At 48.1% G+C, this 24047-nt stretch overlaps 1 protein-coding gene across 1 annotated transcript; it reads left to right on the top strand.

The window, feature by feature from the left end:
* Positions 1-636: 636 nt before the first annotated feature.
* Positions 637-22798, top strand: CXCL12 (C-X-C motif chemokine ligand 12). Its single transcript, XM_074958592.1, has 4 exons — positions 637-804; positions 7445-7562; positions 11153-11239; positions 19253-22798. Exons 1-4 carry the CDS (start codon positions 744-746, stop codon positions 19266-19268), a joined length of 282 nt encoding a protein of 93 aa, XP_074814693.1. The 5' UTR covers positions 637-743; the 3' UTR covers positions 19269-22798.
* Positions 22799-24047: the final 1249 nt, after the last annotated feature.

Here is a 24047-nt window from a genome sequence, read left to right as displayed (position 1 = left end):
GGAACGCTGTTGTTCAGACGCAAGGAAAAGCATCCCCGATGCCAAGACATTGAGGGCCTGCTGCTGCTGTCAGGCTGGCCGGTGTAAATGCGCTGGAGGGAAGGGGGGGCGGGAAGTGGGTTACCCCAGTGTCAATGCATGACAACAGGAGATGTACCCCACAGCAGACTCTGGCCTAGCGCGAAGTGGGTTCCGGATCAGGTGACTGGGATGCCCAGAAGCGATCCACATCCCAGGGCGGCCGCCCGCCCAGTTTAGTGGATGCCGCTTTAATCTTAATTTCTGCCTGCTTGCTTTACCCGGGTTAGGCCAACCCCTCCTTGCAGGCCCGGGGGCGAGAGGCTCTAATCCCTCCCCCCTCGCCTGACAAGTGCATTAGGGGGACAAGGCCTGTCCCCCAAGCCTGCCCACCCTCTTCTCCTGCAGCCATCCCGGGGTTGCAAGGCATCGATTCTGCAGCTGGAGACCCTCTCGGGTCCCCGGGCTCCGCAGCTCGCTCCGAGCCCGGCCTCGCTGGGCGCAGGCTGCGAGCGACTCGCTGTCTGGTCGGGTTCCAGCAATGGGAGCAGAGGAAGGATGTAATAACATGCCACGGGCAATAAATCATCGCTGGCTACTCCCCTCCCCCTCGCCCCGCATCGCCGCCCCCCTCTATAGAGGGGAGGGGACCAGGCATTTCAGCAGAGCTCAGCCGGCAGCTGCAGCCTCCGGACTTTCACTCCCAGCTCGCCCCCCTCGCCAGCATGGACGGGAAAGCCCTGGCGCTGGTCACTTGTCTGCTGCTCTCTCTCTCCCCCTCGGAGGGTAAGTGCGCTGCCTGCCCTCCAGCCCCCGGGGGCGCGGCGGCCTTTGCCTCCAGTGCATTGCAGCCGTCTGCCCAGGCACGGTGGGGCTGGAGCTAGGATCGGGGCCGGGGGGCGGGCGGGGGGGCGCTGTCAGCCCACGGGAGGGAAACTTTGCAGAAGTCCCGGCCGGCTTGCAGCTCGCCTCCCCGGCGTCTCGGGGGTGCGTGTCTGTGGAGCTGGCCGGTCCCCAGGGACGGCTGCTGAGCCAAGGTTTCCTTTGGAAAGGAGGAACCAGCCACGCGAGGTTTGGGAGCGACCCCCACGGGCGGATCTCGCCACGGCTGGGACTTAGCGTCCGCCCCCCCCCCCCCCCCCGTGGGCAGCTGCTCGAGGCTCACTGCCCAGCGGTGTCCGGTTCTGTACAAAGCTCGCGGGCCCGGCCAGTCCCCAGCCCCTCCCTGCGCCTTGTCCGCCTCCCGTGCGCCGCAGCGATGGCTGAGCAGGGAGCCGCAGCCCCCGGCCGGGCTCGGGGGAAGAGGGGTGCCCGGGGCGCTCTGCGCGGGCAGGCCGCCGCGGGGGTTCTGGGTGCAAAGCGAGAGCCGCCCTCGCCGGGGTTGTCCTTGCAGAACAGCGACGCCTCCTCGTCCAGCTGACGGAGCGCAGCTCCGGGCTAACTCGGAGCAGCTGCGGAGCGCTGGGTCTGCTCCCAGCCAGCCCCGTGCGGCCACTTGGCCCTGGGACTCCTTCCCCTGGAGCAGAGACCAAACCTCCCTCCTTTGGAGAGCAGCGGGAGAAAAAGAAAAGGACTGGGCGCTTGGCCGCTCCAGCCGGGGCAGCTGGCGGCCCCCCGGATCCGCCATGGGTTGGATCTCGGGGGCACCGGCCCGGGTGCTCGAGCAGCGGGAGGCTGGCCCCGTGTGTGGAGGGTCTCTGGGTCTGGGTGTGCAGCGGCGGGTCTGCTGAGTGCGGGGTTTACACCTGTGTCTTGTGGCGCTCGGGAGAGCCCTGAGGGGCTAATGCGGGGGAAAGCTCAGTGGTTTGTGCATTGGTCTGCTAAACCCAGGGTTGTGAGTTCAATCCTTGAGAGGGCCATTTAGGGATGGGGCAAAAATTGGGGCTTGGTCCTGCTTTGAGCAGGGGGCTGGACTAGATGACCTCCTGAGGTCCCTTCCCACCCTGAGATTCTATGAGACCCGGGCGCCTGCGAACCTATGTTGATCCTGGTGCGCCTGGTCCAGATGCGTTTAGGCTGCAAATGCCAACTAATCGCTGCTGCTAAATTCATCGGCCGTTTTCCATGACAAAAGCCCTCCTAGAAACAGCCCCTGCCCTTGGGAAACAAACAAAACACCGGCCTCCTTGAGACTCCCCCCGCAAAAAAGGGCACGCTCCCTTGGCTCCTGGGGAGCGGGTCCTTCCAGCGATCAGATCCGATGAAGTGAGCTGTAGCTCACCAAAGCTTATGCTCAAATAAATTTGGTCGTCTCTAAGGTGCCACAAGTCCTCCTTTTCTTTTTGCAGATACAGACTAACGGGGCTGCTACTCTGAAACTTTTCAGAAATAAGTCCGTGAATGTTTGTATTGACATGAGAGAGAAAAACTCAAGGCAATCTCGGCAGGTATCTCTGTGCAACTGAATCCGATGTATAAATATAACACCCTACCCGGGATAAATTCGGATTCTCTTGACTGAGCGTCAGGGGCGTTTAGAGACAGGCTGATCAACATTTTGGAGGTGCAAAATTGTATTTAAGAAGGGGGAAAGTGTAAACCCGAACTGGTCTCAGATGTAGATGAATGAAATCAATCCCCGCCTCCCCAGGGCAGAGCGTGAAGGGAGTTTTTGCTCACTGTGCATTAGCCTTTGCTACCCTGCGGGATCGCTCTGTAGCTAGATGGATTGCTGATCACAGGCGCGTTTCTCGCTCCTTTGGCCATGAAGTCCCTTCTCTAGGCTGGGATATGTTCCAGCAAACGGCTCTTTGTAACTTGCACGATACCTGCCCAAACCGTCGGTTTCCTCCGCGGAACTAGAAAAAAAAACCCAAAGGGAGGCGGGAGATTTCGCTGTGTTAGTTTCACTCCCAAGATGTTGACGAGGGGCCCGATCCGGTTGCCTCCAATGGCAAAAATCTGACTGCCTTGAAGGGTGCAGGATTGGGCCCTAGCAGCCCCTGGACTCGCTTACCTGTGCGTGCCCCCCTCTGTTTAGGCTTTGGGAGGCAGAGGTTCCAGCTCTCCCACTATTTCACCTCTCCTGCCGCCACCCCCGATCTGGACAGTATCTCCTGGGCAGACTGTAACTGGCTGGAGCCTGGGTAAACTGAGCAAGGAGTGGTGGTGACCATCTGAACCCATCTCACTGTTCCTACGGGCATGGCTTCCCAGCGGCACAGCCCTGCCTGCAGTCCAGCTGCCCTGGCTGCGGTGGGCTCCTGCAGCCCCTCGGCCCCGGCACACCTGGGGAGGAGGCGATGCTGCTTTCCTTCAGGGGCCTCGCTGCTCCGGCAGCAGCTCCAGGCAGGCTCCTTGCAGGAGCTGAGTTCTCCGGGTGAATCACAGTTTGTGGATTTAGAGAGGAAGGGGTGTTTGTGTCAGGGATTGCATTAATAAATAAAGGAAACACTGAGCTAGGAGCAGACTCCACCCCCCTCCCCAATCCCACTTTATTAAAAGTGGAGCAATTTCATCCTGGTGTGAAACTGCTGAATACAGCAATATTCAACAGCTCCCGCCCCCAACCCTCTATATAGGTGTGATGTCCCAAGCCCCTGGGACCGGCAGGAGCCCAGGGAAGCACTTGTGAGTGGTGCTGCAGGAGGGGATGGTGCGCAATAAAGGGGTCTCAGGGGCTGCTCCTTGCAGTGGGAGTGAAGGGTGATTGCCCCCTCTGCACTCAGCCTGCCAAGGTGGCTTTCTCGGTTGGTTTCTGATCTGCAGTGGAAAGCCAGCTACGGCAGATGTGTCAGTGTCCTGGTAAAATAGCCCCCTTGAGTTAACCCCTGGCGTCCTTACCCAGGCAAAACTCCCCATCATCCATTGCCGAAGCAGACATGGTGAGCTCGGCGGGTGCTGTTGGCCCTCTTCTCTCCTGTGTTTTCCCCTACACAGAGGTGTGTTTGTAGGGGAGGATACATAAGGTGTCAGGGCTTGTCTACATGGGGAGATGATAGACTCAGGTGGGAATTTAAACCACTGTAACCCCAGTGTGGACACACTCATTCCAGTATAAGAGGCCTTTTTTGGGATGTTATCTTGTACCTGTTTGGAAGGGGTTTAAGCCAAAGGGGGAAAAGCCACCCTAACCTGGAATAAAAGTATCCACATGGAGGGCTAGATGGGTTTAACTATATGCGTGTGATTGTGCCAGTGTAACTGATCCAGCTGTCCCATGTAGACAAGCCTTTGGCTTTCCTGCTTTAAAAACACAGTGGAGTGAAGGCTCTGTTTTACTGCGGGATAAGCCAGGTGCGGCCAGCCCCAGGGGCATCACCCTGGACTCACCTGGCCACCTGAGGGCCCTGCATCCGCTCAGGATTTTACGGGGAGATAACAAGGGGTGGAGCTGGAAGGGGTAAATTCCAGCCCCAGTGGGACAAACCCACACCAACACTAACGGGCTTAGAACTGAGTGGCACCCTGACTGTGGGCTTCATGTCTTGTGCTGCTCCACCTGCATCCTGCTTTTAGCCTGCTAGCTGGATCAGAGCAGATGTGAGGGTGAGGAGTTACACCTCCAGCTCCAGGTGGAGAGACACTCTGTGGGTCAGAGCCTAGTGCTGTGTTTTACTGAGATTGCTGAAGCACTTAAGCTATCCTGGTAAAATGCTGCCCGCCTCAGTGATCACCTGGGAGAAACCGGCCTTCTTCTCAGTGGAGACATAGCCCTAGTCTGTGTCCGTTTGAACAGGGCCGTCCTTAGGATTTATGGGTCCCTAGGCAGTATTATTAAACTGGTGCCCCTATGCCTGACTTGCTCTTAGCAACACAAACATAAGCTTACCGTACTAGAGAACTTGCTACATGCACTTTATTAAAAACAGTTTAAGCAAATTAAGCACACTATAATGCTGATGGACTATACTTACACAACAGAAGTAGCGTTATAGAAAAAAATCTGACTTATTGACAGAATGATGCAAATAATATACTTTTTTTAATTTGTCAACATTTTATGGGAAATTACTGTGAAGAAGTTTTGAAACAACACCAAGCTTCGTATGCAGCAGACACTGCAGCAGCCCGGGCTCGCAGCCTGTTGGGGAGGGATGAGGCAGCAAAGGATACCGAGCCACCCAGCCTGCCTCATGGCGGCGGAGAATCACAGTTTCTCACAGAGACCCCTGTACCCTCTCCCTCACAGAGAATATGGCCCCTGCCTAAGGAGACTGCAGCGCACGCTGGGTGTGCTGGAGCCAACCCGCTCTTACCCGTTGTCTCGGTAGTGCCCCAATTTTCGGGTGCCCTACACAGCCACATATGCTGCATGGGGGGAGGGTTAGCTCAGTGGTTTGAGCATTGGCCTGCTAAACCCAGGATTGTGAGTTCAATCCTTAAGGGGGCCATTTAGGGATCGGGGGCAAAAATTGGGGATTGGTCCTGCTTTGAGCAGGGGTTTGGACTAGATGACCTCCTGAGGTCCCTTCCAACCCTGGTATTCTATGAAATGTCTATATGCCTAAGGATGGCCCTGCATCTGAACTGGGGAGGGGGTGCTCTGGAGAAGTCATTGCCTCCCTACACTGAAGCACTCGCAGGGCAGCTGCAAGCAGAGGTTCCCTGGCTTCCCAGGGCTGATGCTGCGAGCTGACCTGATGCCCACTGTAATGATATGCTGCCTTTGCAAAAAGAGCGTGGGTTTAAGGCTTGTGCAGCCTCACTTTGATATATATGTTCCCTGGGTTATAAAATCACTAGTCAGTAGATATTCACGTCTAGCCCGGGAGAATACCCTGATTCACTCTATGAGACAAACGCTATGGATTCTGACCAACAGTCCTTACACACTCGCCTCCACGGTCGTTACGCACCGGCCCAGATTCTGACCACCAGAGTAAAACTGGAGGATTCTGCTGAGGTCAGTGGAGTTACTCTGCATTTCTTCCCTGCAATTGCAATTGCTCTGCCGTGGGGATCAGCTACTGGTTCACACAATCTTTCATAAAGGTTGCTTGTAATAAGGATTTTCCTGTAATTTCCTTCTTGAAGAAATGGTGGCATCCCCCAGTGTTGTGCCCCAGGGTATGTTTGAGGGTAACTGGAGACAAACATCAGTCAGTGTCTAGTGTTTACGGATCAGGTGCAGTTTTACTGGTTGCCTCTTTTTTGACCTTCCCAGACAGCAGTTTAAGGAACTTGCAGCTTGCGCGGGATTCAAAGCCCCTTTCTGTTCCATAGCCTTTGAGGGCAGCTTTGTTTGGGGACTGAGCTCTGCTGTGTAGCAAAACAAACAGAGATGTGGAAGGCAACACTGGATCCAAAACTTCTTCGGACGCTGGGGAATTTGGACCTGAACCCAGATCCTGGGCCAAATTTCATGGATCAGGTCCCTCCCTCTTTATAAACAAGCTTCCCTCAAAGAGCTCACAACCAGCAACTGAACAGCTGTCCTACGGGAAATGGTTTGAAATCCTATGGACGTCCCAAGGCGAGTCCTGCAGGCCCCAGAGATGTTGCCCCCGACTCTGTTCTAGTGTGCAGACGTTTCAGGAAGGAGTCACAATTTCAGCTGTGTACACGCTGGGGGCTGGATAATGCAGTCTCTCCAGACCTCAGTGGGGGCTCAGCCTGGGGACAGAGGTCAGGATCAGCCCCCAGAGTGAGCCGGGCTGTCCTGCATATACATCCCCTGCAGAATTTTAAGCTCAGGGGCTAGATATAGCCCTGCTTCCATTGAAGTTGATGGCAGACTACCCATTGATTTTAGCAGTACGGAATCCATGTAGAGCATGGAATGACTCACGACCAGGTGTCGTGAGTGGCTGTGATTCTGTCATGTGCAGGAAGTTCAGAAGGATCCGAATCCACACTGTTGATGCCCTGTCTCCCGCTTCGGAGCGCCTACTCTGGGAGCAGTCCCGTGCCAGCAGGCGCTTGGCAGTGTGAGTACAGGCCAGGCCGTACAGCAGGACCCTGGGAAAGCTCCCAAAGGCCCTGGCATGCGCTGCCTCAGATCAGTTCCCAGCCAGGAGCTTGCACCTGGGCAGAGCCCCTTGTTTTGATTTGGACTCCTTGGAATTCCTGGCTTTCTGCTGCCTACCTTCTAATCTGGCCTCAGGTCAAAATCATTTGGAAAGAATAACAGAGCAGACAAGTGCCTCACTCTTCTAGCCTTTATCTCATCTAATTACCAGCAGTAACTCAGGACAATTGAGTGGCTCCTTATTCTAATCTCTTCTCCATTTCTTAGGGTCCAGTTTCTCACCCCTTCCTTTGTCTTCTAAAATCACAAGCAGCAGGATTAGAAGGCCCCAATGGGAACTAGAGAGGGTTTTGACACACTGCTCCAAGACCACAGCTGTTCCATGGCTCTCTTCATCTATATGTTTTCTTCATGCCTATCTAGGAGAGGAACTAGAGGTGCCACTGGGCTGCAGGTTGGCACCACTGCCAAGGAGGAATGAGTAATGTGTGTCCTCTCTATTTCTGCATCCCACAGAGAAACCCGTCAGCCTGACCTACCGATGCCCCTGCAGGTTCTACGAGAGCAACGTGGCTAAAGCCAACATCAAGCACCTCAAAATCCTGACCACCCCGAATTGCTCGCTGCAGATTGTGTAAGTCTCCGGGTGCTTTTTAAGGCTTTACTTGGCCTCAGACGGTAAGCTGGGCAAGGAAGGGAGCTGAAGGATTTCGCCAACCTCGGTAAAAGGTGCCGCAGTCTCCAGGCACTGCCCCAGCCTGGGTTTGAATTTGCATGGGGCCCAGCGCCTTCTGCAAGGTACGGAGCAGAGCAAGTAGAACAGTTTCACTCAGCACATTTCCTCAGTGGAAAACGGCTTTTTTGACTTTTTTCAGAAAAAAAGGATCCATTTTTATTTGGGGGGGGGGGTGTTTTCAGGGGGAAAAAACCAAAACAATGGAAATTTGAGGGGTTTCATCAAAAACGCCAAATCCAAAAAAGAACAAAGACAAATTTAGATTAAAAAAAACATAAACATTAAAAAAACCTTTTTTTGTTGAAAACTTTCATGGGGAAAAAAATCATTTTCCCAGCAGGCCTGTGCTGAGTACCCTCAGCTCTTGTGGGAGGCATGATTATCAGGTCCTCTTTGCACGGTCCGCTCCTCTGTGTTCAGTTCCTGCTACTGTCAACAGTTCTGCCATCCAGCTAGATCTTCGTATGGCCCTTTAAATTGCACCATCAGAGCTGTAAAAAACTCTCCATTGTTGTATGCCAAAAACCTGTAAGGTTTCATGCGATTTCTCAAAAATCTACATATTTAGTCAGATATATTTTCAAGTAAAAATATATATATTTTAAAAAATATCCAACCCACACAGTTTCCTGCATGTACCCTGCCTTTCATTTTGGTGGAGGACAATTGACAATTCAGTCCAAACTGAGAAATAATTTGCTCTTCCTGAAAATGGCATAAACATCATACATTGTGTGTTTCGCCAGCTCTGATTGCTACTTGATGGAATGGAGAGGCATGCATCTAAACAGCTATAATACATGGATTTGTGCTCTTCCGGGAATGCCTAATAAACATCGTGAGAGTCAAGAGAAACCCACTGGGAAGGCTTTGGGGGGATTTGGAATGATCTGAAGTCGTTTCAACATAATGACTGAAATTTGAGATTTGACATGATATGCATTTTTCTCTTGATTAACATGAGAGCGAAGTAATTAGAGATGGCAAAGACCATGACGTATTGAAATGGAAAAAACCTGTTTTCTTTCCCCCAACATGGTCTGAATATGTTTATTGTTTGCAGTGTATTTTAGTGTCTACAGAACAGATGATCCAACTCCCCCCCAAACCATTGTTTAAAATCTGACATAAAAGAGATATACCTGAAATGGAACCCTAAATTCAAATGCCCCAGAAGGTTGGGGAATTCTGCCCCTTGGACCCAACAGAAATTAAAAAACAAAATAAATGCTAACTCTAAAAATCCCATTTTAGCAGATTTTATCCAAACACTGAATTCAGTTGCTATGTGCCGTGATAAGAAGAGCAGGAGTACTTGTGGCACTAACAAAATTTATTAAAGCATAAGCTTTCATGGGCTACAGCCCACTTCATCGGATGCAAGTTGCAACTTCCACCTTCTCTGTATGTGTATATATATATATATATATATATCTTCTTACTAGATGTTCCATTCTATGCATCCGATGAAGTGGGCTGTAGCCCACGAAAGCTTATGCTCAAATAAATTTGTTAGTCTCTAAGGTGCCACAAGTCCTCCTGTTCTATTTGTGGATACAGACTAACATGGCTGCTACTCTGAAACCTGTCATTATGTGGCATGATGTGTTCTGGATGGTGGATGTGAGTAATTTAAATAAGTAATCAAAGCTATTTACTTTGGAATCCATCATTTTTTAGGACTGAAACATCTGATTGGAACCCCGTATTATGGATTTATGGAGTAATCCTGTGATTTTTTACCCAAGCCAAATTCCCTTTGAAGTCAAGAGCAATTTTGCCTGAGCAAATTGTATAGGAGCTGGTCTTTATCTTTAAATACTCTGTGCATGGAGAGTGGTTGGCTGTGCTTTCAGTTTGTTACTCTCCTGTCTAAGGCCAGTTCTGAAGTTCCCATGTGAAGACAATGAGTCTGACTCTGCTCACACTTTGCACTGCTATAACTTCACTGAATTTGGTGGAAAGACTCCTAATTTACACCGGCATAAGTGAGATCAGAACCAGGTCCGATGGAAACCCTGTTGGCAGAAGGACTGCAGGATTGGGTCTGCAGCAGTACGCCCAGTACATGACTATTCACAGGACTTCAGCACTAGCAGCATGTTAGATCCCCCGGCTTCTTTCATTGGCTTACTTTTTATTAAACATTAAGGGCTCAGTCTTGCAGGTGTGGAGCACTTTGGCTTCAATCCAAGATAGCTCTTAAGTGTGTGCCTTCTAGGGCGTCTGGCCCAAGTCAATGAGACTCAGATGCTTAAAGTCAAGAATGTGCTTAAGTGCTTTGTTGGATCAAGGTCAAGGTGCTCAGTACCTGGCAGGATTGAGTCCTTAATGAAGAGGAGAATTTGGCCTGTCTACATCAATGCACGGTAATAGGTGTTAATGCCTCCACAACATATTGCCAGTGCGGTTAGTGTGGCATTGATGGGCCTGATCCTGCAAGATGCTGAGCAACTCCTGCAGATGCCAGGTGTCCTCAACTCCCGTTGTGCTCAGCTGGAGGTGAGGGACCTCAGCACTCAGAACAGGTACTCAGCACCTTGAAGGACCAGTGCCTGACTTTACAGAGCTTTAAATGCTCTGGATAAAGTGCTATATATCTTGTTTCTACCTGACACATCCCATTGAACCCAGAAGCCAGTGACAGATGAATTTCCAGAGGCTGGGAGATGGAGTTTGGTTCAGATAAGCATCCAGAAGATTGGATCTTTATCTGTAACGTATGTAATCTAAACCTCCTGAGTCTGCAAATCTGGGCTGGAAATTGCATGAGAACAGGCTTTCTCAAGAGATTTCTGGAACTTCCATTTCCGGTGCTGATTGGAAAACACACGAGAGAAAGTTGCTCCTCGCTGGCAACTTGGCATTTCCAATTCTTTTCCTGCCTGGAGTCCAGAAGTCCAAACCCATGTGAGAATTAAAAAAAAATAAATAAAATAAAAAAAAAATGAACAGAAGAACCTTTTGGATCCTCCTGAAAGTCCAGTTTGGTTTCTGTTCTAAAACTGGATGAAAGTTCAGAGTCAGGCTGAGCATCAGACAATGTTCAGAGGTGTTTGTTAATTCATCCATTGCAGAGACTCCATTTGCTCATCAGTTCTTTCCAAATGAAATGCAGCTCCCACATGCCCTGCGCTGACAGCAACGCGGATCCTAATAATAAAATCTGGAGAATCAATTTCTTTCCTCATTCACGCCCATGCAACCCAACAGCTGCCAACAGATGAGATTCAAACAAGGGGCTGAATTCTGCTAACCCTTAAAACTGGTGTAAATCCAGAGCATTTCCCATGAAGTCAGTGGGGTTACCCCAGACACACCCTTGTGAAGCTGAGAGCAGAATTTGACCCCTGGTGTAAGCTTGTGCAGTTCCATTGTCTTCACTAGAAATGTGCAGGTAGGACGGAGGGCACACTTTGGCCCAGGAGGCCTTCTGTGCCATGTTATCCCTTGTCCTCACACCACAACTCTTCTCTTTCTTTTGACAGAGCAAGGCTGAAGAACAACAGTAAGCAAGTGTGCATTGATCCCAAGTTAAAGTGGATTCAGGAATATCTGGAGAAAGCTTTAAACAAGTAAGGCAAGAAACATACGGACTTACAGATAACACACCCTGAGAGCTTAAAGGGTAGGACGTTCAGGGCTGGCTTTAATCATATGGACCAAGTACTCAGTGAAATCAGGCATTGCTATGAAGATGGGGTCTGAGTTTACCCAGTGTATATTAAAACAGTGGCTTACAGTATTTTCTATACTTTATATTAAGAGATTTGTCAGTATTTGGGGTAAGAGGTATCCTAGCAAGTCAGAAATGGGCTTCCCTCTTTCTAAAAGAGCAGTTCTCCCAAGGAAAATGCTTCCTTTATTCCCCTCCCCCACCCAATCCACAATTATCTCCAAATCTTTATTAGTAAAGTATCTCTGGAGCCCCTTCTCCTCTTTCTGCTGGGAGTCTGTGTGCACCGGCAGCTGACGGCTAGTGGGGATTGGCAGGCAGAAACCATGCTTTAGCCATTAAAATTTGCCAAGGCAACATCCATTGCTAAGAACAAACCTCCATTTCTGCCAGATGGTATTCAGCCACACCTGGCGAATTAGCAGGCCTGTTTTTCCTCATGGCACTGCAATGTGGCTCTCCTGCTGAGGGTCCCACACCAGTCAGCCTGGCTCATTAGAAGCCAGGTCAATTGGCTGCTGTTGTGAGTGAGCGCAGAACAGAGACCGTCAGTCATTTCTGTGCAAACAGGTCTTTGCAGCCTCCCTCAGATGGGAAATGAATCAAGGGAAGAGGGGAGGGAGCTCCCTCCTTGGGAAGGGCTCGGCCAAGGGACCAGCCAGCAGCGGCCTTCGGAGCAGCGAGGCCCCCTGTGCATGCAGAACCCCTCACCCCTTTCTGCACCTCATTCAACCTTGCTGAATCCTACCTCTGCTGCTGCTTTTCCCCCCGTGTGAGGCAGGGCTGGAATCCAGACATTTGCAGAGGGGAAGAGACACCTCAAGGAGGGAGGGGTCAGGGGCATTAGAGGGGAATAGGAGGTGGGGTAGGTTGGTGCATTGCAGAGACTCCATCCTCTGCTTTTCTGAAGCACTTTCAGGAGCCAGGGATAAGAATTCTTCCTGGCAGGGGGGCTTCACAGTAGCCAGGAATGGGGGCATCCTCCCCCAGAGGCAGTCGAACCCCTTTGGGACTGGGGTGAGGCTACAGAGAGTGGGGCGCATGGAAACCACTACGCAAATCACTAGCGATTCCAGCCCTGCCCTGCTCTGAGCCTTCCTTTGCCCCGGCCGACTTCAGTCCATGTGGACAGAGCTTGTCTGCACTAGAGCGGCACTGGAGTTTGGCCCAGGCGATGTCAAGAGCAGAATGTGGCCTTTCACATACAGGTAGCTCCTCCTGCTGTCAAGCGGCGTTGTGCTGCATTAAGGGCCAAGTTCAGCACGGTACTCAAGCATCTGTCTAATTTGGAACACGTGAGCAGCCCCCTTTAAAGTCAGACAAGAGCTTAAGTACCTTGCTGAACCTGCAGAGTAATGGCCCTGGGTCACCTTCTGCTCTCACATCAGTAGTGACCTGGGCCTGCTCCACTGAGAACAAAGGGCCTAATTCTGGTCTCAGGTCAGATTCTGATCTTACTTACCCTATTGCAATCCTGAAGCTGCTCTATTGAATTCAGTAGAATTACTCCAGATTTACACCAGGGTAACAGATGACAATTTGGTTCAGTTAAAGCATATGTTTGTGTCCACTAAGCCTACAATTGTGGCACGATCTTCATGTTCCAACCAGAAACGCTGGCACCCATGAAATTTCCATGCTCCAAGATCATCCATAGATGATCTGGTCTATCTCTGTAATACTTCCATGGGGCATATTTTTGATATATTTTAGTGCACAGCTTTGACTTTTTCAATTACATGTATTTCAGAATATATTTATAGTTCATTAAACAAGTCATATATTTGAATTGGAACCATACCAACGTTGGTAGTTCAAAAACTGATATCCCTATAAACTACTAACAGCTTGTAAAATAAGTAATTATAGATCTATAAATGTTAATGTAGCTTATCAATTTCAATCAGCCATATATTATATTTTTTCACTTGTATTGAAATTGTATCAAATGTGACATTACCCTCTATGCACAAGCAATAAAAATGGCTAATTGTTTCATGATACAACCCCCCAACTGTATGTGGGAATTTATTTTTCTGGAAAAAAATTAATACATTTTATAGAAGGGTTTGTTGCAAATTGCTTCAAGGTTACTTAGTTTACTTACGTGTCAAACTTACTCTTTGCTGGTGCTTAAATGCTTAGATCTCTTCTGCGCTATGATTCTGCAGCTATGGGGGACAGAAGGTGTTCAGAATACAGTAGTCTAATACTTGATTTGAAAAATTAATGGGTTTGATTTGATCGTGAAATATCAAGGATGGTTTTCAGTAGAAAAGCATTTTGCTCACTAATTCTGCTTACCCTTTATTCTGCTTTATATTCATCACACCTTCATGTAATATACACAATTATGTGACTTCAGTAGACTATATTAACATTAGGGCTGTCTAGCAATTAAAAAAATTAATCACGATTAATCGCCCTGTTAAACAATAATAGAATACCATTTATTTACATATTTGTGGATGTTTTCTACATTTTCAAATATCTTGATTTCAATTACAACACAGAATACAAAGTGTACAGTGCTCACTTTATGTTTATTTTTGATTACAAGTATTTACACTGTAAAAAACCAAAAGAAATAATATTTTTCATTTCACCTCTACAAATACTGTGGTGCAATCTCTTTATCATGAAAGCTGAACTTGCAAATGTAGAATTATGTAAAAAAAAACTGCATTCAAAAATAAAACAATGTAGAATTTTAGAGCCTGCAGGTCCACTCAGTCCTACTTCTTGTTCACCCAATCGCTCAGACAAACAAGCTTGTTTAAATTTGCAGGAAATAATGCTGCCCTCTTCTTGTCTACAATGTCACCTAAAAGTGAGAACAGGCATTGTCATTGCACTGTTGTAGCTGGGGTCACAAGATATTTACGTGTCAGATGCGCTAAAGATTCACATGTCCTTTCATGCTTCAACCACCATTCCAGGGGACATACGTCCATGCTGATGACGGGTTCTGCTTGATAACAATCCAAAGCAGTGTGGACCGAAGCATATTCATTTTCATTATCTGAGTCAGATGCCACCAACAGAAGGTTGATTTTCTTTTTTGGTGGTTTAGTTTCTGTAGTTTCCGCATCAGAGTGTTGCTCTTTTAAGACTTCTGAAAGCATGCTCCACACCTCGTCCCTCTCAGATTTTGGAAGGCACTTCTGATTCTTAAACCTTGGGTCGAGTGCTGTCACTATCTTTAGAAATCTCACATTGGTACCTTCTTTACGTTTTATCAAATCTGCAGTGAAAATATTTTTAAAATGAACAACATGTGCTGGGCCACCATCTGAGACAGCTATAACATGAAATATAGGGCAGAATGTGGTTAAAACACAGAGTAGGAGACATACAGTTCTCCCCCAAGGAGTTCAGTCACAAATTTAATTAGGGCATTATTTTTTTAACAAGCGTCATCAGCATGGAAGCATGTCTTCTGGAATGGTGGCCAAAGCATGAAGGGGCATACGAATGTTTAGCATATCTGGCACGTAAACACCTTGCAATGCTGGCTACATAAATGCCGTGCAAATGCCTGTTCTCACTTTCTGGTGATATTGTAAATAAGAAGCGGGCAGCATTATTTCCTGTAAATGTAAACAAACCTGTTTGTCTTAGCGATTGGCGGAACAAGAAGTAGGACTGAGTGGACTTGCAGGCTCTGACGTTTTGCATTGTTTTGTTTTTCAGTGCAGTTATGTAACTAAAAATCTACATTTGTAAGTTGCACTTTCAGGACAAAGCGATTGCTCTACAGTACTTGTATGAGGTGAATTGAAAAATACTATTTCTTTTGTTTATCATTTTTACAGTGCAAATATTTGTAATAAAAAATAATATACACTTTGATTTCAATTACAACACAGAATACAATATATCTGAAAATGTAGAAAAACATCCAAAATCGCGTGAGTTAATTGCGATTAATCGACAGCCCTAATTAACCTCACTGGGAATTGGGAGCCCAGATCTTCTATCTGGCTTTAAAGACCATTGCATAACCATGCTAGTCGACATTATTAATCTCACATCCATTTTGATCGGGCAAGTTAGATCTTTCTTGAAACTGCTAACAAGCCATAATTCCCTTCCTGTAATAATTTACAGGCCCAACCCTGGTAATCCTCCTTCCTCACTCAAGTAAAGATTTGAAAAATGGGGCCCTGTAGGAGTTAGTAGATCCAGGAAGAAAGAGCGGTCAGAGTATGCACCTTGCCCATCCAACTAGCATTACTGTAGCCCAGACTCCAACCCTTCCTTAAGCCTCAGATGTTGGAGATCGCTAAGCTCAGCTGACAGCTCTGGAACACACAAGAAAGCTGATGGGTCTGGAAGAGAGAGGAAAGTAACATAGAAAAAGATTCCTCTTGAGTCTTCTTGGGGAAATAAGGAAACTTCCGACTCTCCTGTGGCCGGCTGCAATCTTAGTTTTCACACTTGTCAATCAATTTGTGGCAGCTCTTCCTCCTTTGTAAATAATGACTAAGGATAATAAGCCATGGCCCCATCTCCTGTGGCTAGACAAAGTGTTAGGGTCACATGCTGGACTGCAGCTTTTCTGTGTGGCCTGGGGCAAGCCACTGACGGCCTGGTCCTCAGCTGTGCTGAGTGCCCACAGCTCATTGACTTCACCCGGCGCTGTGACTGGGAAGTTAGATGCCTGAATGCCCTGTGCCTCAGTTTCCCCAGGGGTAATATGGGGGTAATGATGCTTCTCAGCCTCCTAGGCGTGTTGGGAGACGCACGCTACATGTCCGCTGTCTGCCGCTTTCAGCGGTGCGTAGTGCATGCACTTGCGTAGCTCCCTAGCCCGGGTTTAAGTAGCAGCGTAGAGGGGAGGCCCAGCTTCGGTGAGTAGCGTACCGACACGCTGCAGGGGGTGGGAACGTACGCGGGTCCATACCCCGCACAGCTCTCTACAGCTCTCTACAAGCCCTGCTGGTTTTAGCAGCGTCATAGCCCGCTGCCTCTCAGCTGCTGGAGCCTTTCTCTGCTGCAGGAAAAGACTCCTGTCGGGGAGAGGCCGCTGACTGCCCCCCTGCCCCAGCCTTTCACTGACACATGCAGCTGCATGCCGAAGTGTGGACGCAGTCTGCTTTTCACTGCGGCATGCAGCTGCACGTACCCTACACTCTGCCCAGCGAGGTGTGTCGTGTAGCCAGCTCCATTAATTGGTACTTGTACATTGCTTTGAGAGCGTTAGATGCCAGATGCTGTAGAAATATTGTGATGGTGATTATTTAGCATATGGAAATGGCTTATCACTGAGACACTTTGGGCCTGGTTCTCGTTTACACTAAGGCTCCTTTACACCACTTTGGCAGTGAGTGCCAGGAAGTGGGTGTTACTGTAATTTATACCCACTTGAAGGCCACTTTACCTTGGCAGAGTGGTGTAAAGGGGTCTTGGCATCAATGCAAATCAGCCCCTTTGTATCTGGCCAATTTCTATGGCTGTCTCTCTCTATATTTCTTTGGCGTTAGACCACTTCATGACCCTTATAAAATAAATAGCAGCACCAAGAGAGATAAGGCCCAATTCTACTGTGTGGTGCCAATTCCCAGAGAGCAAGGATGGCCCAGTGGGTAGGGTGTTATTCTGGGAGAGACGCAAGTTCAATTCCTGCTCCGTCGCAGTCTTCCTCTGTGACCTTGTGCAAGTCGCTGAGTCTGTGCGCCCTGCCCAGTGGGGATAACAGCACTGCCCTGCCTGCCAGCGGGGTTGCAAGGGTACATACAGTAAAAGATTGTCAGGGTCTCAGAAATTCCGGTAATGTTGGGGCAGGTCAGTGGCATTACACCAGGGATGGATTTGGACCAACAGGCTTGATTTTAGAGAATGTGAGAGCATGGTCGAAGAGGACTCATTTTCACACTCTTAAAATGGCCTTGTGGCATTTCCACTGATTAAAGTCATGCATTTTCTTCAGTTCAAAAACAGCTGAAAGAACCCAGCTTGAAAGTCACAGAGGCGGATTTGTCTGACTATTCCCCACTCTGCTGTGGGTGCTAAGAAAGGCCTGCACATGGTGTGAATTAGCACCTGCTTATTGATAGCACTTGCCAGCAGGAGGGTGCCCACGGGGATTTCACACTGTTAAAAAGAGACCCACTTTTACGTAATGGTGTATTCTAAAAACACAGGCCCTTTGTTGGTGAAATGACAGCACCACTAGTGAGCCTCCAACGGGCACTCACACAGTCTGCACTTGCTAATTACCACTGTACACAAAGACGTGAAATACCATATTTCAGCTTTATTATTTAAAAAATGCAAAACCTTTTAATGTCCTATAGCATGTTTCATCCCACTTAAAACACCTGACAGAGGAAAATACTTAGTACTTCACCAGTGCTTCGTATTTCCAAGCCACCCTATAGACGTTAGCTGCTTCATTCCCGGGATAAGTGTGTGAGGTTGTTAGGTGGAGAAAGTATTATCATCCCATTTCACAGGTGGGGAAACTGAGGCACAGCAAGCCTACAAGAAGCCAGAATCGGAGGCAGGATAAGGATTCAGCTGCTTGTGGCTCCCTGCCTTGAGCTTAGTTTTGCCCTTCTGATAACTAAGTGCAGAGATAAATAACAAGCAACTTCTGTGGATTTGTTATTGATGTTTTAAATGACAAAAGCAGAATGTAGGTGTGCAGCGCAGATTGTTACATTGGCCATCGTTTCTGGGTATTAAGGAAAGCCACCTGTTTTCTTGGGACTATTATATTAGACCAAGTGATTAGCTGCATTTTGGCAGAGGATTGTACATGCCGTGATGCAGATGGGCAACATTCTCCTCTCCCTTGTGGACGGTGGATCTTGGCTCCCATATTTTGCTCTCCCTGCATGCACAGACCTGAGGTCTCTGGCACTAGGGAGAGCAGGGTGTGGGAATTAAGATCTTCTGTGTCTTTCTGAGAGAGGAAAATTACTTAACGGGTTTAGTAAGTGTCATGGTTCAAATGAGTGTCTAAGGCTACTGATCGCGGCGAGCTGAGAGCTGCTCTTGTCACTGGGTCTCATCACCCAACTCATCACACACTGCTGGGCCACAGGCTGAGCAGCTCAGATAGGTAACAGGAAGGTTCAGAATGTGCTTCTGCACAGCCGGCTGGGGTGGGGTTGGGTCTGAAGCTTTTTTAATAGCCTGATATTAACCTGCAGCCATTTGCCAAGCTGATCCGCCTCAGACACACCAAAGAAAGAGCACAGTGAACTCCTGGGATCTGAGGGACCAGGCTGTAATGGACCATCTCTGCTTGAGCAAATGACCCCAAACAAATGGTCACTCCCAGCTAACTCCAGGGGAAGACAGACACTTGCCTGCCACCCCACTCTGACATCCAAGGGGAGCTGAACAGAGCAGGGCTTGGCCTGTCCCCTTTCAGAGCTAGATTCCGCTCAGCGGCTCAGAGACGAGGGAATGGCAGTGTATGTCGATGCAGCACAAGAGCAGCGTGACTTGGCTGTACTGCCTTTGCTCCTTGCTCTCCGTACCATCCCCCTGTGCAGAGCTGTCCGAGTGCCATTCGGCTCCCCGGGCCAGTTCTGATCATGTTTTAGCCCCATACTATCCCCACTTCCCCCATTCTTTTTTGCTGCATCTCTGTGCGCAGCAGCATTCCTTGCTCTGGCTTCAAGGCCCAGAATGAACCTCCTAGCCAGCCTTTCTCCTGCTTAGCGCTGGACACCTTACTAACTATGATCAGCGCTTCCTGCGAAAATAACCACCGATGCTGGGCTCAGGCCTTCAGGGCCCCAAGAGCTCCTCCTTCAGGCACCATGCAGCCGAACTGCCTTTGCTTTTGTCTTGACGCACAATGTAGTGGCAACCCCTAAATGACTAGTCCTGATAACTAAGCTCTTTTCTACTGAAAGAAACCTTAATAGTATTTCACTTTGTTCTTCATCAACAGGAGGTTCAAGATGTAAGAGGCAAGCATTGTAAGCCGTCTACAGGATTTCTTACTGTAGGACCCAGAGAGCAGATAACCAGTATTAGGGAATGAATGCATTTCACTGTTATCATGCAGCACAAAGGCAAGGCTTCATGCATTTCCAAAGGCTTTTTTTTTTTTTTTTTCACAAATTGGCTTGCTTTCACAATACGATTTTATGGAGTAATGTGTTTGTTTTTTTAAAAAACAATCTTTTCATAGTTTGGTTTATCATCTAGCACTGGTGGCAGCGATGAATTTAGACTAACCCTACATTATAATATCATTTTCCTTGCCTGTATTATTTAGCAATCGCTGTTAAGTTCATGCCAGCATCCAAGAGTTTTTACCTAGCAGGACATGAGCTGTGAGGTGCAATTCGATCGTGTAATTCCTATGTTCCTATGCTCCCAATGACTCAGCATAAAAAGCAATGCATTTTCCCATTCCTGTAACCAGACCTTGTCTGCAGCCCTACTTGAGACAGAACACAGGGTAGGAGAGTAACACTGGTGCTGGCCCGAGTCAGCACCGTAGAGCGTGATTTTGCGAGTGTGTGTGCAGGCAAATGTTCCCAGTTCCCAGGCGGAGATGCCTCTGTCTGCTGGTGAAACGATCTAGTGTCCAGAGCTCCATTTGCAACAAGGTATCACCCAGGAGAGACATGCCACCTCCGGCAACCCCACAGGCCTGTTATTTCTCCCTCTTGATTCCCAGCTCTGTAACCACGTATAAAGATGTATAAAATATGAAATGTAGAGGAAAGGTATCTCAGCGACGGGGCAATCTCTTTGTTACGCTGTGCACTGAGAAATGGGGAAAACGTGTCTTGTCCAAACCGCGAGCAGCAAAATATCTGTGTGATGCCCAACATTGTGTATTGGGTGGGTTTCTTCAGAAGGAATCTCCTCCTTTATGTGGAGCTTGTATTCTGGGTATGCAAGGGCTGTTATAGTAAGCACTCTCTTCCGTTGCGAGTAACTTACATGCCAAAGGACCATTCTGTCTATCCCAGGGATGTCTTATTTTCCACTTTGGTCACTGTGGCAAACTAAGTATTCTCCCTACAAAATGATCATGCTAGCGCAGGATGTGCTTCTGTGGGCACCATGTGGCCCCATCAGCTTTGTAGCAGAAACCAAGCAGGAGCTCTGCCTGAAAACAGTGCAGGTGATTTTTTTTTTCCTACTAGTTGGTGCTTTTAAGTCTTGTGCACCCTTTTTTGTAGGCATTTGGGGAGTAGGGATTGAGCACCACTGACATCAGTGGCAGTTTTACAGCTGATTTCAATCGGAGCAAGATCAGACCCTCTGTCATTTGTGTAAAGGCAAAAAGAGCTTACAAGACCAAGAAACCGATAGACTAGTGCATCTTCCATATTGTGTGTTTTATCACCTAGGGGCCAGACTCCCTCCTGATATAGGCGTCTGCAGTTGCCAGTGACTTGGCTGGAGAGTATACACCTGCATCAGAGTCAGGAGTTACCCTCAGGTTTTTAAACAAGCCCTGGAGAAAGTGCCTAAGAATTTCTGTTCTAACACAGAATTATAACCTCTCTCCCCTACCTGCTGGACAGAGACTCCTCACGCACACTGTCTGAACTGGGCACCAGCTCAGATCCTGCTCCCATTGAAGCCAGTTTAGACTGAAATCTCACTCTCTGACTCAGGGGTGCATTTAGCACAACAGCGGCCCTTTAAAACCTGAACCCGTGTTCTGCCTTCCATGAGGAACCCTTTTAACCAGCCCTCAGCGTGAGGACTGACAGAGCCAGCTTCAGTGGGTCAGTGCTCAGAGCACTGCATTTGGCCCTCCCCCATGCAGGGTATGTCTACATTGGAAACTGCAAAGCACTGCCGCAGGAATGCTCCCGCCGCCTCGCTTTGAACTGCGAGTGTGGCCGTGCGCGAGCGCTGGGAGAGAGCTCTCCCAGTGCTCCTGGTAATCCACCTCCACCAGGGGATTAGCTCCCAGCACTGGGAGCCTGTCCACACTAGCACTTTAAAGCGCTCAGACTTGCTGATTTTTCACCCCCCTGAGCCAGCAAGCTAGAGCGCTATAAAGTGTAGGTGTAGACAAGCGCTCAGTCTCTCTGCCTTCAGCCATCATAACTGGTGCAAACCTTAGTGTAGACAGGACTAACCACTGTAAGCCGTGCATGGCACCGGTGCAATTTCCCTCTGCCGAAGACAAAAACAGCCAGCAAGGCTGGTGCAGCAGCACGGAAGGGCATTTGTCACTTGGAGGGCTGCCCCAGTCACATAGGGAAGTAGATGCTTTGGGGGAGAAAGGAACATTAATGACCTATTTTATGGGCTATGAGCAAGTGACTCGCTGGGGTCTCTGAGGGTTCTGTAGTTTGCCCTGTAGTATTTGCCTCAGAAGTGTTAATCAGGAAACAGAAACGACAGACAGGCAATTTACACTAGAGCAATCAATCCCTGTACAATTGACAGCTTCTTGCACTACTACTTGAAGTGTGCTCCACTTCTAGATAATACTTAGCCCTGCCATGAGTGCAGGGGACTGGACTAGCTGACCTCTCGAGGTCCTTTCCAGGCCTACGATTCTATGATTTTATGATTCCTGTGTCCCTCTACAATGTTAGCAAGTTGCGGGGCATCGGTTTCATAAATCTGGTTCCACGGAGATGGATCCGTGGTAAGTTTTGCTTTCTACATTTGGCTGTCGACCAAAGACAAATTCAGGGGAAGAAAGCAGAGACATACAGGAGTAATGCCATGGCTGGCCACACGTGAATGTGAAGAGGAAGGGAAACAAAATAACACTGAAATGGTGCCAAAAGAGCATTTTCCACAAATGTGAAACGTTCACAAGTGGCTGTTTTCTAAGTGACAGATACAGAATCCCAGGTTTCAAAACCAGAAAGGAAAGAAAACATAGTATTTATCACTGTGCCAATACTCATGTTTATATGAGCTTTACAACTGTCGTAGCTTTAGATGTTGATGTCTTATTTGAGTCCTGCTTGAGAAAGTGTGAAGGGTGAATTTTCAATGAGTTATTAACCGGTATGGTGTTTGAGCAAGGGTGACTGTGGTTGGTCTTTTCCAATGGAGGCTGTATTCCGAGTTGAATGTACACATTTAATTGACTATGCAGTTCCTATATAATTTCTTGTTGCTATTTTGCCTTTATTAGGATCTTGACAATCCCCTCTTCTCTGAAAACTTGTACTGATCTATGTCAATTACAGCATATAGGCGCTTGACTGTGCTCATATCCAAAATACAAACTTAACCTTTACCATCATCCAATCACATAATAGCCTTGTTTGCAAATCCAGATCTTCATTGACCCCCAGAGAAGAAGGCATACACATCACCATGGAAGGGCTGCATGCATCCTCCAACCTCTGATCATTGAGAAGTCAGTGTTGTAAGAATGTGGTGAATACTGTATTTTGTATTGTTACTGAGAAAAAAAAACACTTCCCAGATAATGTGAAAAAGTTTTTCTGAAAGGCAGCTTTATGGAAATATTATATACATTTGTGCTTTTTAAAATAATTCCTTTTCATATAGTATTTTGAAAATAAACACTTTTTATATCAATATCATGTCTTTGTTAAATGTGTATGCACTTATAAATTTCTTAATAAAATTTATACCCAAATGAAATTTGCACTCATTTCAAATTAGTAAATGGTATGTTTTTCCCCCGTACACAAACAGGCAGAAAGGCATTTACATTGGTTCTTTCTTGTTCTGTTAATATCCAAGTCTCAAATGAAGCTTCCCTGAGCTCACACAAACTAAGACTGAACTGAACATGAGATGGCTGCCTGACTCTGCAGCCAGCAGAACGCTGAGAGATTTTAAAGCGTCATTATCTTTCTGGATCTGCACTTCTCTAAGGTGTGGGGAGTTTAGATCTGGGGCTAGGCTTCTCTCAGTCCAGGTCCCTTTACCTTCATTCGTTCACAGGATGTTTAAAAGAACAACAAACATATACAGGCAAATTATACTCTGCCTGGGAAGCATGCTGACTAGTGTTCGGGTGCCAGATACCCAACATGCTATTAGCGCATGGGAGGGCTGACGGCCAGGCCAACATTCACTGCTCTCTGGACATTCACTGCTCAATGGAGTCAGTTAAGGCATCAAAATCAATGTCTCCACATGCCCAATATCTCCTGGCAGTGCCACTATGTGGACTGGACTGGGAGGGATTCATCTTACAATGTAGGTGGGGATTTTTAAAGGGCCTTGAGGGAGTTAGGCACACAACTCCCTTGGGCCCCTTTGAAACTCCTAGCTATTACCTCCTGCTGCTGTATGTATGGGCGGGATGTAAGCTTCCGGGTGGATACACCTGGACCAGGCACGCTGCAGAGTCATGATGAGCCTTCTGCAGGTGAATTCATTGAGAATGCAGTAGGCCTGGTCCAGCTCCATGCTGTGTGGCACGTTTGACGTGTCCAGCAAATCCCCAAAGTCAGTGAGTCTCATTCCACAAGCCGGCTGTGCAAGGAAATCCTGTTTGTAGCGATGGGAGCGTTGGCAGAGTTGGGCTTGTAGGATCAGACCCAGGGAGGCACTAGGCGAAATCCTATCTCCAGCCAAGTCAATGGGAGATTTGCCATTGACTTAAATAGAGTGAGGGTTCCACCTGTTCCAGTTACATAGGCGTTTACAGTCTGGGTCTGACATTAAGGGAGCATCCACGTTATTTTACCATTTGTAAAGAGAGAACCAACCAGACACTTGTTGGACAAGTCACTTCCCTACTTAACTGCCCTTTCAGCAGACAC

Source organism: Natator depressus, chromosome 7, assembly GCF_965152275.1.
Source record: "Natator depressus isolate rNatDep1 chromosome 7, rNatDep2.hap1, whole genome shotgun sequence".
NCBI classification, from domain to species: domain Eukaryota; kingdom Metazoa; phylum Chordata; order Testudines; family Cheloniidae; genus Natator; species Natator depressus.
Note: the sequence above shows the minus strand (reverse complement) of the source record. Positions and strands in the feature narration are given on the sequence as shown.